Source organism: Culex quinquefasciatus, chromosome 3 (genome assembly GCF_015732765.1).
Source record: "Culex quinquefasciatus strain JHB chromosome 3, VPISU_Cqui_1.0_pri_paternal, whole genome shotgun sequence".
In the NCBI taxonomy this organism is placed as follows: domain Eukaryota; kingdom Metazoa; phylum Arthropoda; class Insecta; order Diptera; family Culicidae; genus Culex; species Culex quinquefasciatus.
In genome coordinates, this window is record NC_051863.1 from 116868560 (window position 1) to 116884476 (window position 15917).

At 39.1% G+C, this 15917-nt stretch overlaps 1 protein-coding gene across 1 annotated transcript; it reads left to right on the plus strand.

Annotated features, from left to right (window-relative positions):
* Nucleotides 1–378: 378 nt before the first annotated feature.
* Nucleotides 379–15666, plus strand: LOC6035594. Its single transcript, XM_038261138.1, has 3 exons — nucleotides 379–632; nucleotides 686–8980; nucleotides 15620–15666. Exons 1-3 carry the CDS (start codon nucleotides 587–589, stop codon nucleotides 15664–15666), a joined length of 8388 nt encoding a protein of 2795 aa, XP_038117066.1. The 5' UTR covers nucleotides 379–586.
* Nucleotides 15667–15917: the final 251 nt, after the last annotated feature.

Here is a 15917-nt window from a genome sequence, read left to right on the forward strand (position 1 = left end):
ATTTAACAGCTTAAAATTAGAAAATCATTTTTCAAAATAGCTGTGCCTATCAACCCAGATGATGGTACCACTTAATACTTTGAGGAATTTGAATAAAGCCTTTATAATTTGATCAAATGCATTTAGACAAATCTTTACTGGGACCACGATAGTGACTGAGGTTGAACAAATTGAAGTCATTCAACCAAGATAACAACCAACCTCAATGAATCGTCGATAGCTTGATAAGCTGGTCAAAGAATATGCCGGCTTCGTTGTGATGACTGGGTGATTCCCCATTCTTTTGAGACCGTTCCTGTATATTCCTGTGCTATACGTCGCTATTGGTAGTGTCGGTCTTCCAGCTTAAGTGAGAGCACGTTGTTTAATATATTTTGAAATATGATTGGACGCTCTTACTGGTTACATTAAAAATTCTTGTTAAACTAACCAATTGTTTGCAAAACCATTCATAAAGGTTGTTTATACATCTTTCCTCTATGGAACATAGATTAGATAAGAATTGAGCTCAGTCAATGGCTGCAGTTTGTTCGATATCAAACAAGTTTGTGTCGCCTCGCAAGACTGCAATTAGTATTGCTGCGCAATGGAACAGTTTGATTTCAACATTTTTCGGCAAGTTGCTCCAAAAGGTAAATTACCAAAAATCCCTTTCGATAAAACATTGACTAATTCGGAATACCAGATGCCCCCCTGCGAAACGCAATCCGCCTCGAATCGGTAATCTTGGCCCGGAATGCAATCGTCCAGGGTGCCAACATCAACTGCCAGTACCCGGACGATTGGAATACTCCTCTCCAGATGGCCATAGGCGGTCGCTGCCAGCCGATTGTTGAGTTGCTGATTAGTCATAACCCGGACTTTGGGCTAGTCAACGGAGCGAACCTGACCGCGGCGGAGATGGCACAAGAAGCTGGGGAGGTGTCTTGGGTTCGGACGATGATTGAGGCCGAGTTCAAAGGGTGCGATCCGGTTGATGTTCTGTACGAGCTGTTGAAAAGAAGATCGCTGAAAGTGTTGGAATTGGCGATCGAAATGCTCAATTTGACCAAGAATAATTTAACGAGCAGTTTGGCTAAAGCATGGAACAAACTGGAGGTGATGAACGTGAAGGTGGAATCTGAGTTGGAACTGTTTGTCCATTTGACGTTGTTACGAATTGATTATGAAGAGTTTGGTGGTGCGAAAGTTAGTGTGAAGAAGATGACGGACGAGGAAGTTAAGCAGCGAATGCAGCTGGTTCTACGGGAGATCAATCAACTGGAAAGTAAGTTCGACACAGGATTGTGCGATGATGTTTGCGACGAGTTTCTGGAAAGGTTGAGACTAATCCTTAGACAGTTATTTGTGCTGAAAAATCGAATAGAATACTTTCCAATGTTACAACTGGAATATTGTGTAGCCGTTTACTTGGCGATTTATGATCGAAAACCGGAACTCGATTTGTTTCAACTAGCTATCAATAAGCGCTTGATAGTCCAATACTTGGTGCAGCTTAAACGGACATACGAAAGTATACCGACAGTTGATAGAAGGATGTCAATTGAACTATTGTACAAATTAACAAAGGTTATAGTAGAAAATAGGACAAGTAAGTGTAAGCTGATAATTGCATGTTGGGCTCCCATTGTAGGCAGTTTTTATAAAAAGAAAGAACTAATCATGATAAGGAACAAAATAGTTAAAAGTTTATTGACGAGATTCGAGAACTTAAAAAGTTTTAGAGACTTAAGTAAGGATGAACTGAGCAAATTCAAAATAGAGGCTGAGTCAATAAACAAACTATTTGAGACCAGAAAATATCGGTATCGTTTTGGATCACTGCTGAAGTTATATTTCAGACTCAAACAGATGTATTCGTTGCAAAAAACTATGAGATATTTGGAAATATTGGAAAAGATTGAACTGCATACCAACATGAGCTGTCTCTCATCGACATTGGCGATTCAACGAGTTTTACAAGTGGTCGGTGAGACGCTTAAGGCAACCAAACTGTCTCCAAACATTTCAACAAACTTGCGAAATACTCTCGAGTTTGCTTCACCTGCCAATGTGCTGAGCCAAATTTGTAAATTGCGTAATTATTTCTCGCACGATTTTTCTATGAGGAAACATTCGGTTTATACTTTGTCAAGGGAAAATGACGAGGAATTAATTGAAATTTTCAGGAAAACACAGGCAGATCTTATGAAAATCACTCCACTGATTGACAACATCCTCAAATACGAGTATGTGAGATATGTAAAGGCATTTCTAAGCTTTGCTCTTCAACTGAAATCAGCTAATGAAGTGAAGTCATTTGCAAACGCCTGCAAAGTTTCATACAATTTTAAGTTGAATGCATATTTAAACATATCTGACATCCCAGCAATTGTAAACATTTTAAATAAGTTGAAAAATACATACTGTCCCTCCAAACACTGCGATAATCTTAATATTTTAGCAAAAATACAACGCAGTTTAAAGTATTACCAGCAGACGATGACCAATGTTGCTGATGTTACCAACTTTGTTATTCCATCCATTGGAGCTCTAATTACGAATGATAGTTTGGAATATCAACACAATTCTGCCAGATTTTTGTTAAAGAATATCAGTTGCCCTCAAGGTCACGAGTACGGTGTAAATACACTGATCATGTACAGCTTCAAAGCCGATATTAATAAGTTGATTGAGTTAGAAACAACACCAGCTGATGATCATTCAAATGATCGACTAGCCATCATTCACGAACTGATGAAACTTGCATTAACCGAAAATATTGGTACATTACAGACTTTTACCGTTGGACAAGAAAGTCTTACAATCAATCATACCAAGCGTTTGGTGAAACTACTAGAGTTGGATCCTTTGACTGACGTTTTACTTTCAGAACTTGACAAATCGTTAACCAAATACTATTCAAATTTATTTGCTCTAGACAACAAGTACCGTACAGTGAAAACATTTTGTAAACATCACAAACTAAACTATAATAACGAGGTCGTCCTCAAAAGTCGAATAAAAGATGAACGATTCCATCAGAAAGCATTCGACGATCTGATCCAAGACATTGCCAGACTTATTTCGCTACCACAAGCAATGGACACCGTTGAGCTTGTCACGCTCGTAGCGTCTTTTCAAAAGTTGCTCTCGGACAGCCCCGATTTGTTGGCTATCGAGATCGTACTCCTGGAAGTGTTGAACGTTCTAACCACGAATGGAGTGCTCCAGGACAACAGAACCACCCTGTCCTTGATAAGACCGGTCGTATCGGGACGCAATCTTCGGAATTACTTGGCGCATGACTCTCTCGTTTATGATACCTTGTGCAGAAATGGGCAAGCTCAAATGACCGTGTTTCTGAATGCGATATGTTTGACTAAATATGTGAAATTTGACCTTTTTCATCAAAAGAAAGTGATTATGAATCCAGAAGGAACAGAGTCATTTGAAGAGGTCCACCATTGGACAAGCTCATTGATGATGGAGAAGAAAACGTTTTTTGAAAATCTTACAAATTCCAGCTTCCACAAATTAAACTACGAAAACTTTGAATGCAAAGCACGACTTTTCAACAAGTGCAGTGTGTTGGAAACTGTTATGGACAAGCATTCCAAGGAGTTTATTGAATTTCTTATTGGGAGAAAGTCGCCAGCATTGCAGTTCTTTCAGATGCTTCTCCGTGCTACCCCAAATCAGATGTGCAATTTCTACGAAGACGATTCTTTTTTTATTCGGGATGTAGTGGTCAATGCAACTCTACGACAAAATATGGGATTTTATATGTCAGTAAAGTATAAGTACTATGACCTAGAGGCCGACATTGGATCGATTTATGGGGCTGTCTACGAGGCAGATAGTCTTAGTGTTGCGATCTTATTTGGAAATTCCCGCACAGCTCTATCAATAATCGAAAGTTCAAACTTGTATGAGTTTTGTACTGCGGATACTTTGAGGCACGATCAGACCGTTCTGATGCTGGCTACCCTGTACAAACAGCCGGAAGTTGTTCGAGCAATTTGTGAAAAAAGTCCGCAAATGTTGGAATGTACGAATACATCGGATGAAAGTGCACTGTACTTGGCGGTTGGTATTGGAAGTAAGGCAATTGTGAAAATTTTACTAGAGTTTGGTGCTAATCCCCACCACCTCACAAAGTCAGCAATCGTTAATGCATTGTTAAACAGGAAGGACGACATACTTGAGATGTTGCTTCCAAGTGACGAAAAGTTGATATTGAATCAGGAGTTACTAGGTAAAATCGTGAATAAAGCTGGTCTATCAAATCACCATACCTTGCTAAGAAGACTACTTCCTATGGTAATGGGCTCTTCTTCGCTCGTGGAAGCTCTCAATTCTGCAGCGTTACGCGGGCATCTAGAAGCTGTAGAAGTTATACTTAAATTTAATCCGTCCATCGTGAATGAGCAGAATTCTGCTAATGAAACGGCCCTGTTTAATGCATGCTATAGTCGATCACGACGAATAGTAGAGCTGCTCCTGCGTTACGGCGGAAATCGCAACCTTCCGGAAGATTATCTTGCTGTGGACGATGTTGTGGAAAAGAATCAGAGAAAGGTGTTGAAACTGTTTATAGACCAGAACAGCATTAGTGAACAGCTTCGAGCGACCCTATTCGAAAAGGTACATCGTACTAGAGCAAAGATGGCATGGATGGTGTTTAAAGCTGGGTATCCATGTAGAATTACCAACAGGCATATACTTAACAATACATTACAGTTGTATCTTAGAATGATCCGCGTCGAGTCTAACTTAATTCAGCAGATTGATTGTTATACCGTGTCAAAGGCAATACTATTGAGAAATGAAGAATTTGTCAAGTGTGTACTCGACGTTACCTGCAGTCGTATGAGCGTTACTGACCGCGGAAGATTGATCAACAGTAGCGTACGTGCGAATGACAAAGGTATTCTCAAATACCTTATCGGGATCGGATGTGAAGTAAATCAACCAGACTACAATGGAGTAACACCTTTGGGCTTAGCGGTGATTTTAAACAAGCCTGATTTGATACGGATTTTACTAAAAGCTGGAGCGGATGCAAACGTGGAAAGCACAAGCAATGGCCCGATCATAATAGACGCGTGGTCTTCGGTTGGCCCAACATTCGCCAAACAGCTTCAAGAAGGATCTTATGTGACGTATCCAATTTTGTTTGCAATTGCACTCAATCATCACAAGATTGTGGAATATCTGGTGCAATATGGTGCGGATGTAGAAGTTTGCGATCGCTATGGTATAACTCCGTTGATAGGAGCAATTCTTGCTGGAAATCGTGCGTTAGTGGAGTTTCTTTTGAGCCATGGAGCAAACATTGATCGTGCACGGCGCTCTGTGGATTCAATATTTCACAGCGGAACAGTTTTGCACGATGCAGCTAAAAATGGACACCTGCAAGTGTTCCGGCTTTTGGTTGAACAGTACGATTTCGATATGGATGTTTGCGATCCTCAAGGAAACACTGCCCTTCATGTCGCGGTACAGAATGATCGTGTAGAAATTGTGAGTTACCTGCAGGATTCTGTCCACTGGAACACGGCGAACAAAAGTGGTGAAATTCCACTTGATATCGCGTTGACAAATCTCAATGAAGTGTCATATACTTTTATCAAGCAACTTCCCGGAGTTTTCGAATATATGAAGTATTTCCGAGATGAGAAGCAACGCTCTGTTCTGCATTTTGCTTCGAGTTATGGGCGTACAACGAATTTTTTAAACGTGCTTTTAGTTGAGTTAGAGTTAGAAATCGATGCCTTAGATGAGTTCAAGCAAACGCCACTTCACTATGCTTTAAGCAGGTTTGATTTAGAACTTGTGAAATTTTTTGTATCGCGAGGAGCGTCTTTAGGAAAAATTACAGAACGAATTCTTGCAAATTTCTTGATAAGAGCAGTTTTACTCAATAAAGTCGATCATGTTCGGTTTTGTTTGCAGCAAGTGGAATTCACACAGATTTTATTGAACGTTCGCGGTGCCGACTGTAATTTGCTTGAGATAAGCATCTTTCAAGACAATATGGAAATTTTTCAACTCTTGCTGGATTTGACTGTGTTTGATGTGAGTTCCATTCAAGGAAATGGAAATACCACACTTCATTTCGCGGCCGGTGTGGGGTCTGTCAGGATTATGGATATGCTGCTACGTGAAGGAGTACAGCTGGAGAATGTCAATCAAAGAGGCAAATCCCTGTTGTTTGTGGCAATTGAATACGGGAACTGGAAGGTAGCTAAATATTTGCTGTCGAAAGGAGCTTCCAAGCAATCACTCATCAAATATCGATATCCAGATACAGCGGGTATGAATGTCGTGCACCACGTGGCTTCTACTGGTAGACTGGCATCTTTAAAAATTCTTCTGGACGAAGAGGTGTTTGCTCGAACTGTTCCAGATGAAAAAGGTCGAACGATCGGACACTATGCTGCCGCTAACAACCGGACGAATGTAGTTGACTACCTCGTAGCAGCTATGTTTCCGCTTGACATGGAAGACGAAGATGGAAGGTCCTCACTAGTTTACGCCATAGAACACGAGCACTTGAAGTTAGCACAACGGTTAATTAGTGTTGGATGTTCTCGAAGGATTGTTTATATTTACAATGAGAAAAATAAACTTTTGAAGCGATCGATTGAAAATGGGAAGGTCGAAATAATCATGTTTCTAAAGGAATACTGTAACCTGTATGACCCAGACCTCGAACTGGCTACCTTGATTCCAGAAACACTAACAAAGAAATCAAACGAAACAAAGGCTCACCAAGCTCGACTTGAGCTACTCCAGCAAAACAAAATCAGCGAATTACATGATCTCATTGCCCAAGATTACCAACCTATTGATACTGTCAACTCTTTGGGCCGAACTCTCCTGCACGAAAGTGTTTTGTGTGAAAACTTCGAAGCTGTAAAGACTCTCCTCAAGCTAGGGATGCCACTTGAATCACTGGACACCCAAGGTACTACTCCGTTGATCCTCGCACTGATGAAAAACAACCAATCCCTGGCCAAATATCTCATCAACGCGGGTGCTTCTCTTGAGTCCGTTAAGCAGTTCCGTACAACAAACCGAGATCAATCGACTATGCTGCACGTAGCAGCGCAGCATGGACTAAACAGAAGCCTTAAACTTCTACTAGAACAGAGTATATTTGACGTTGACGTTGGGGACTTTGATCAAACGACGCCACTTCAGGAGGCAGCTTGTCGGGGTCACAAGTCTTGTGTAGAGTTGCTGCTCATGGCTGGTGCCGATGTGGAGTATGTTGATCTGCAAGGAACGAACACACTGACCAGGGCCTTTTGTGGATCACAGGAGGAAATTGTGCAACTGTTGCTGGAACGGCAGGTGAGTCTGGACAACGCGAGAGAGTTTCGAGTTCCCAACAGTAAAGAGGAATCACTGTTGCATTTGGTTGCCTCTGGGAACAATCCCAATTTGATTGGCATTCTAGTTGAAATTGTCGGAATTGCTGTTGATGTACTTGACAGTCAAGGTCGTACTGCGCTTCACTATGCTGCTGAGGCTGGTGCGGTTGAGGCAGTGGAACGTCTTCTGAAGAATGGAGCCAGTAAGGTTATCGTTGACGAAAGCGGATCATTCCCGTTGATAGTTGCAATCAAGGCAGGACATGGCGATAGACTCGCAGAGTTGTTACTACCGGAATCAGTCAATAACGATGTTTTAGAGACATTTCGAATACCCGAATGCCACAAATCAGTGCTTCATTTAGCATTAGAGAGCAAATGTTACCATTTATTACGATTGCTGATCAATGACCACAAGATAAACGCAGGATTAGTCGATTCTGATGGAAGAACTATTCTACACTATGCTTCTGCTGAAGGTAGCATGCTACCGATAGAACATCTAAATCTTCCAATCGACTTATTTTTTGCCCTGGATTGTGATGAAAAATCTCCATTGAGCATATGCGTTACAAAAGGAGACGAAAGTGGTTTCAAATCGATTCTCGGCCAACTGATCAAATGTGAACATGATCATTTAAATGCAATTCTTCACTGTATTGTTAGATCCAGAGTTGAATCTTTATTGAACCAGTACAGTCAGTGGTTATTGATTGAGAGAATGGAGTTTGTTACTGGAAACAAACAAATTCTTGAGGTTTTGAGAGTGGCCTATCCCGATTTGTTATTAGAACTAGTCATCATGAATAATCATGTGGACACACTTAGACTGCTAATTTCAAGTGGATTAGATAAAGCGATTGTGTCAGAATGTAAGTTGCCATTAGGTGTCAATTTTTTACATGTGGCTGCTTTGAAAAACTTTGATAATCTTGCGAATATTTTTATAAACCAACTTGAAATATCAGTAGAATCTCTCGACGACAATCAGCAAACTCCCCTAGCATATGCTGTCCACCTCAAACATTTGGAAACCGTCAATGTACTTCTTGAGCACAAAGCCAACGCTAATTGTCTCGACAAGAACGGGCGATCCCCACTGCTGACAGCCCTTGAACATGACGACCTAGAGCTGGTTCAGCTGCTACTGTCCCATGGAGCAAGCCTCCCATTAGTGGAAGAATTTCGTTACAAAAGTGAAAACAAATTCACCCCACTTCACTTCATGGCCGAGCGAGGACTGACAAAAACATTGCCCCTTGTTCTACCAGCCATGCAGGTGAACTGCCTTGATGACCACGGACTGACTCCGTTGCACTATGCAGCCGCTACCGACCAACGAACCGTGATTGAACTTTTGATGGGAGCCGGATCGACCATCGATGCTGCCGACAAGCATGGTTCGACGCCACTGTTGAGAGCAGTATCCAAGGGTCACATGGAGTGCTTTGAACTGCTTCGACGGCATGGAGCCAATGTGGAGCTGCTGAAGCGGTTTAGAAACAGCAATTATGATAACGAAAGCATGCTCCACATAACGGCGGAAAAGGGGCTGCTGGAAATGACCAAGATGTTGGTGGAGGAGTATCATTTGGATGTTGACTGCCAAGATAAAGATGGTAACACTCCTCTTCATTGCGCTATCGGTAAAGAAAGGGACGAAGTTGTAAAGTATCTTCTGCGAAAAAAGGCAAATTTGTTTATTGAAAATGGGAAAGGAATAACACCTTTGACACTTTTATGTAATATTGAAAGTGATTTTAAACAACCAGAGGAGACGTAAAGTCCTGGTATGTTTCTTACAACTGAGATAGGATTTACATCTTAAACTTGGTTGATATCACTTGTATGAAACGCCAAAACACGCGACTTCCAATGTTAAATTAGAAAACTGTTCTATATAAATCATACATGTAAAAAATCACAAAATTTTATGTAACAGAATATTTGTTACATCCACTCGAAAGTTGATTATTAATAACTCCTGAAAGTTTCATGAAGATATTTCATGATTAAACTGAGTAAGAGCTGATTTAAGCTCTAAATTTTTCCATGGTGCCACCATATCTCGAGATGGAATGGACCAAATTGGCTGAAATTTGAGGTGAAGACTCTCAAAATGTATCCCGTGTGCATGACGAAGCCCACTTTTTAAAATTTGCTTTTTTTTAAAATACAGAATCAAAAACTAACGGTTTTGTATATGAAAAACACAGAAATATTTTTATCTTTTTTTTAAAATAAACTTTTTGAAAATCGGCCTTCGTCATGCACACGGAATCGGTTTGACGAGTCTTCACCAACATTTTGAGTCGATTTGGTCAAGACAGTGTTGAGATATCGTGGCACCCGTTTTTTGAAACTGCTAACTTGAAATTGCTTTATCTCGGCAATGATGGAACCAAATATCTTCAAATTTGTTTTGTTAGTACAGTCATCCCACATATTCGGAACACCCACAAATTCGGAACACTTTTGTGGTAATTTGTCAATAGCATGCCAAATGCAGCTTTTCTCTCGACCCTACTATTTTTAGGACCTTTATTTGGTCATTTTCTTGCTATTTTGCTAGTAAAAGTAGTACTTTTGAACAAAAACTTAACTTCAAGACTATTTTATCAAGAACAGCAAAACACTGCCTCCAAATTGCCTGTTCCATAATTGTGGGATGTTATTGTGCCTCCCACAATTGTGGAACACCTGAATTTAACTGATATTTTCACAAAAAAAGTTATCATACCATGGATAAAACATCACTAAGCCTGAGTTTCACTGGTTGCAGTGTGTGAAGTCATTATTTTGTTACAAATATGTACTCCTGGAGAGATCCAAAGTTTGTTTACATTCGTATGAAAAAAGTGTACCGAATTTGTCACAGTTTTTCTTCAAAAACTGGATATAAAAGTAAAAATTTGCAGTTGTTCGATACAGATCGCATGAGAAGCTTTCAAATGAAGGTAAAAGCGAATCATTAAGTTCAATTACCGATTTGCTATGATTTTTTGAACATTGGCCGATGTAAACTGTTCCGAATATGAGGGATGACTGTAGGTGAAAATGTATATTTTAATGCCCTGAAAAAATAATTTAAAAAAGTTGAGGTGTGTGCTCATACTAACCCCTGACTTTTTTGCTGATATACATGTATGTAACCCCTTAATTGGTATGATACACTTTCAAAAATTTTCACATTTTACAACATGGCTCTTATTTGCAAGTATTTGAAAATTTCATGAAATTTTTAGATAAAATCAAAACAGCGTTTGCTTTCCATAATCTTAAAGACAAGACAAGTTATACATTTTATGGTTAAAAAATCACAACCTTAATTAATTAGAATAAATCATGCACAATTAAAAAAATAGTATAAATGATTTCAACCACTCCTTAAGTCTGCTACCTGTGAAAGCCTTTAAACCTTATCCAACAGCACGTGATAACTCGTTCGAATCAAAAGGTAGCGCCCTCCTTGACCTTCTGTTGGCTACAATAACCCATTAACCGCCGTCGTGCAGTTCTGCAGTTCTTTCCGCATTTCACTTGCTCGGATTGAATCTTCCTTCCGTTCCCTCACCGTACTCCTGCAGATCCAGATCCAGAAGTCGCGTTCTACAATCTTCGTAGCGCGCGCCCTTGAATGCTTCTCTTGTAAGGATTTAATGAAGCGACGGCCAACAACTGGAACGTGTCGAGCCAGGGACCACCCATAAACGACGTGGTTTTTTCAATTCATTAGTACCTAATATATATTGTAAAGCCTAGTTTTTGCCTCCGCTTTCTAGAATGAACACGTTGTATACGGATGGCCCTCAAGTAAATTGTAGAGAGTAAAAAAATAGAGAGCTGTTGCTGAGCTGGTTCTGCAGAATAGCCAGAGGTCCCAACCCAGGCAAGCATGATGAAAATTGTTTAATTTCGGTCTCGAGGGGAGTCGCGCAACAGAGTTGAACTCTGTAAGGCTTTCCAACTAGCCATGACCCTGGCCAACAGGTTCCGAAAGGAGGAGCAGCCAAAGAGTAAAGACTTGGTCACGGGTACTGGTGTGGGTCCTCCATGCCTCAGTGTGTGGTTGCCGATGGGTGACAGTCTAACCAGTAAAATGATACGCTAAATCTCACTGCTAAGAGTAGAGTCATTTTGCAGTGCAAACAAACTGATTTGGGTGAATTTCAATCACTCAGCAGGGTTGAACCAAGCGTTCAGTATAATTCGCGGTTTCAATGGCACATCTTTTTTGCGAATTGCCCTGGCCCAAGTTCATGTGCCTTTCCTATTGTGTTTTATTATCGCACATAACCATCAAAGGACATCATCCATCATGCACTGAGCACGAACGAGCATTTTGCAAATAAATTAGGGAAGTCTTTTCAAGTGTGACAACAGTTTAGCCATGAATTGAAACGTGCTGTTTTTAAATATTTGGTTGATTTTGTTTTATTTTCAAATGGATTCTTAAACCCAAAGTTGAAGAACGAGGGGATAGTCCTCACGAAAAGAAACGTGAGGAAAGTGCTATATTGCGAGAGTATAGTCCTCTCACGTGTTCATTCGTTCATTGGAACAGTTCATCTTATTGAGTGGCTTATATGGACAAATGACCGCCACTTAGTCACCGAGCCATGGTGGCCCATACGGCAAAGGCACGGTTCAATATGTCGAAGGTCTTGGGTTCGAGACTCGGTACCGGTACTTTTTTTTTGATAGATGAACTTTTTTTGAAAATGAACCCATAAGTAAAGTTATCTCGGTAGTTTCGGGATTTATCCTCTCAGTCCGCACACAGTACCATTTTACTACCGAATCGTGCTCTTTATCCTCTCGTATGCCGATGTCCAGTTCTGGGTGTAGCGGTCTTATATTTCTTTAAAAACTCTAATAACCCTTGAACTTAGCATATAAAAATATGTGACTTTTATGAAATGAAACTGTTTAAAACATTGTTATTCTTAATATTTTACGATTATTTCTGATTATAGGCTGTGAACTTGATGTTCACAATGCAGGATTATTGTGTGATTTCGTTGCGAATATGTTTCTACTCAACTGTCTCTTTTCTAGTTAAAGTTCAATTTTAAATAAAATATAGTTAAATGCATTAAAAACGAGAACCGGTTTCAAGCTGCAGGCTATAATTTGGACTTTTCAAAAAAAAAATATTGCAAATTTGTATAGTGCCTTGATTGGGAAAAAACTTATGATGCAAAATGGCTTCTTTGACATGGGCAAAACACGAAAAAATTTCATCCAAATAAAAAAAATACTATATTAAAAAAATGCGAAATTCTAGAATTGCTTGATAGTAAATATTAAAAAAAATAAAACTGAAAAAACTCCTACACAACTTCTTGGTATTGTATAGTCTTCCTGTAAACAATATTCGTAGACGTTAATCATTTAGAACTTGTAAAAAAGCTTCTAACAAAAATTGCGCGCAATGGATAAGGTATAAATACAGAGCAAAAACAGGAAACAATCTCTTTGGCGTGTTACGCCAAAATTAGTCACTAGAGCTACAACGTAAACAATTCTAGTAAGCTTTTCAAGTTCATAAACAAAAACTGGGAAGAGGAAAAAAGGAAAACCTGAAACACAAACGGGTTGGTTGTTTGTAAACAAGTCCGGGTCTAATATTCTGGGAGCGTCCAGCTGATCTTCAGGCAGGCGAAACGGTATTTAGAAGGGGAGTCATGGGTGTGATGCCTCTTTTAGCAAAAACAGATGGTGTTAATTGGCAAAAAAAAAGAAATTTGGTTTTAGCTTTTAAACTCGACTCCATAGGCAAAGGCCAATGAAAACACAAGTTTGCAAAAGAAAAAACTAAAATAATTTTCAACTCAATTGAACCCAAACAAATAAAGCGAAGATATGTTTGATAATATATAAAAAAAACTGATAAATTTGATTCAAAAGTGATCAATTTTGTTTTAATAAAACTACCAAAAACCCCACAAACCCCAACTCCATCGCACATTTTACGACCACAAGCAAAAAATCACCAAATCCAATCCGTTGTTGATTATCACCAGCCATCGAAGTCGACCAAGTCGTTGAACTTTTCCTCTCGAACGAAGGGCATCGGTCAGTCAGTCAGTCAGTCCGCGTCCGCAACCGGCTTCCAGGTAACACAGCACAAAAAAAAGAGGGTCTCGAGCGGAAGTCGGATTGTTTTCTGCCGCGCGAGAACTGTGCTCAGCGCGAATCTTGTATGGACCACACCACGCAGTACAGGGGTGAGTACCCTATTGTTGGTATAGTGTTGGTTTCTAGAGGTTTTTTTATAAAAAGGTCCAATAAGCTATTGTCTTTCATATGTTTATAGGACCTAATAAATAAAACTCTAAATTTAGTAAAAACGTGACTTTAATGTTTCTTTTTACAAAATAAAATTAAATAGAAAAAAGAGCTAACTAAATTACCTTTGGAAAATTTTAGGGGGTCGCTCCCAATTTGTTAAGTTTGATAAAGTTGATATTTGGACTTAATGTAGGGGAGACTTGATCCCCGGGGACACTTGATCCCAAGCCTGTATCTCGTCAGCATGTGGGTAAAACAATTAGTTTTGTTCTAGAAAGTTGTTCGAAATTGAGTAAAACTCATTGTAGAAAACGAAGAAAAAATTAAAAATGTTTAGATTGAGTTACGCACATTTTTCTAAAAAGTGCTGCAAAAAACTTTCAAGAGATCTTTTTTCTTTGTTTTTATAGGTGTAGAAAACACTTAAAAATTATTCAAAAAAAATATTTTTTATACGTGAATTGTTTGATAAACATATCAACTCCAAAACCCTTACGCATTTGACGTTAAATTTATCGTCATACTATTTTTACAATCAATTGTTCAAAAAAGTGCGTTTAGGGAGACTTGATCCCTGCATTTTTACAGTCACTGGAATCAGCCTCAAGATTAAATAATTGGGCTGGGTTTCCGTACATTGTTTCCTTTAGTATAGTTGCATATAACTTACTGCAGTTTGAACCATTTTTCAAAAGTTTTGTAAACAAAAATTACCAGCTTTTGTAAACATGCCCAATTTTTGTCTAAAAAAAAATTTCGAGTTTTTAAATATTTTGCATGCTAAACTTGTTATATTTTGAACACGAACATACATGTTTATTGTGAAATTGCTGTAACTTATAAAAAATTAAGAAACATTTTGCTTAAGATTTCTTCAAAATGTTGGAAGGGGGATCAAATTACTCCCAACATTTTGAAAATGCCGGTTTAATAGTAGTTTATGCAACAAGTTGCAAAAAGAAGATTTTTTCAGCACGAGTCGTACATTTATCCAACGAGGTTTACCGAGTTGGATAAATACGACGAGTGCTGAAAAAATCAAGTTTTTCAACGAGTTGCTTACAACATTTTTTGCAATTCCGAAAACGCTTCTTGAATGGAATTTTATGTCAAACATTCATGTGTTTAGTAAATTCACCGTTCAAAACAAAAAAATATTTAAAAATGTCACTGATATTGAAAGGTATTAATTTTCCTTTCTGTTATTTTTGGTAGGGAAAAGTAGGCCGTTTCGTTTCTCCAGAAAGACAGGAAAAGTTGACAGTTTTACAGCGGAATTGCAAAAAAAAATTACAAAAAAACGCTTGGCATGATTCGAAGAGTTTTTCTGATGAAATACCCTTATCAGCCAAATTTAGTTGAATGTTTAAGCTTTCAATTCATGCAAAAAGTTCATAGTTTTGTGAGAAATTGACAGAGTTATGTGCAATACAAAAAAAGGGGATCAAGTCTCCCCACTCTCCCCTATAAAAAAAGCAAAATTCCTAAATTTTCCGAATAAGTTGTGTTAATTGAAACGAAACGCTATCAAGTGTGAGATTCTCATGTGAAATTTCGTGCCGAACAACTTTGTTGAATAGCGTCAACTGGGGCGAATCGGAACTACAGCCTGAATAGGGACAATCATTTAGAACACAAAATTCTCGGGAAAATTTGGGAATCAATGAACACATTTGGTTGCCTTGAATCTGGTCTAACCGAAACCACTTCAAAAAAAAAAAAAAAACAAAATATTAGGTTGCAACATTGGTTAAACTACTGTCTCAATTCACCCCAGATGACGATATCGCAAATCGATCCGAGTTGATATTGAAAAGTTATTTGCGATTCGATGAACTCTATTGACCAAACGATATCTTTACTGTCTTTAATTTAAAGAAACCATAACATTTTCAAAACAAATATGCTCACTTCAAAACAGGTACTGATACCCTCAATTGTCTAAGGAATATTAATTCGGTTAGGCGCGACCAGGACGGCCACAAAAACAAGTGCCATGATGGTGGTGTGAAGGTTTCTTACCAGCGCCACGGTTACGGCTGATCGTGATGCCACTTAGGGTTTGTTTACTGTTTTGTTTATCCTACCCCTTTTCCCCCATTGTGTATGATCTATCGGTTATCCATTCATATACCTACGCCGAAAGGCGGAACGCTGACTGTAAATATTTTGGACAAATCTCGGTGGGAATTTTCCATTGACTGATGCGTGATTCGGACTTCGCCCTCGAGCGAGTAACGAGTCATCGGGGGTAGATTTGGA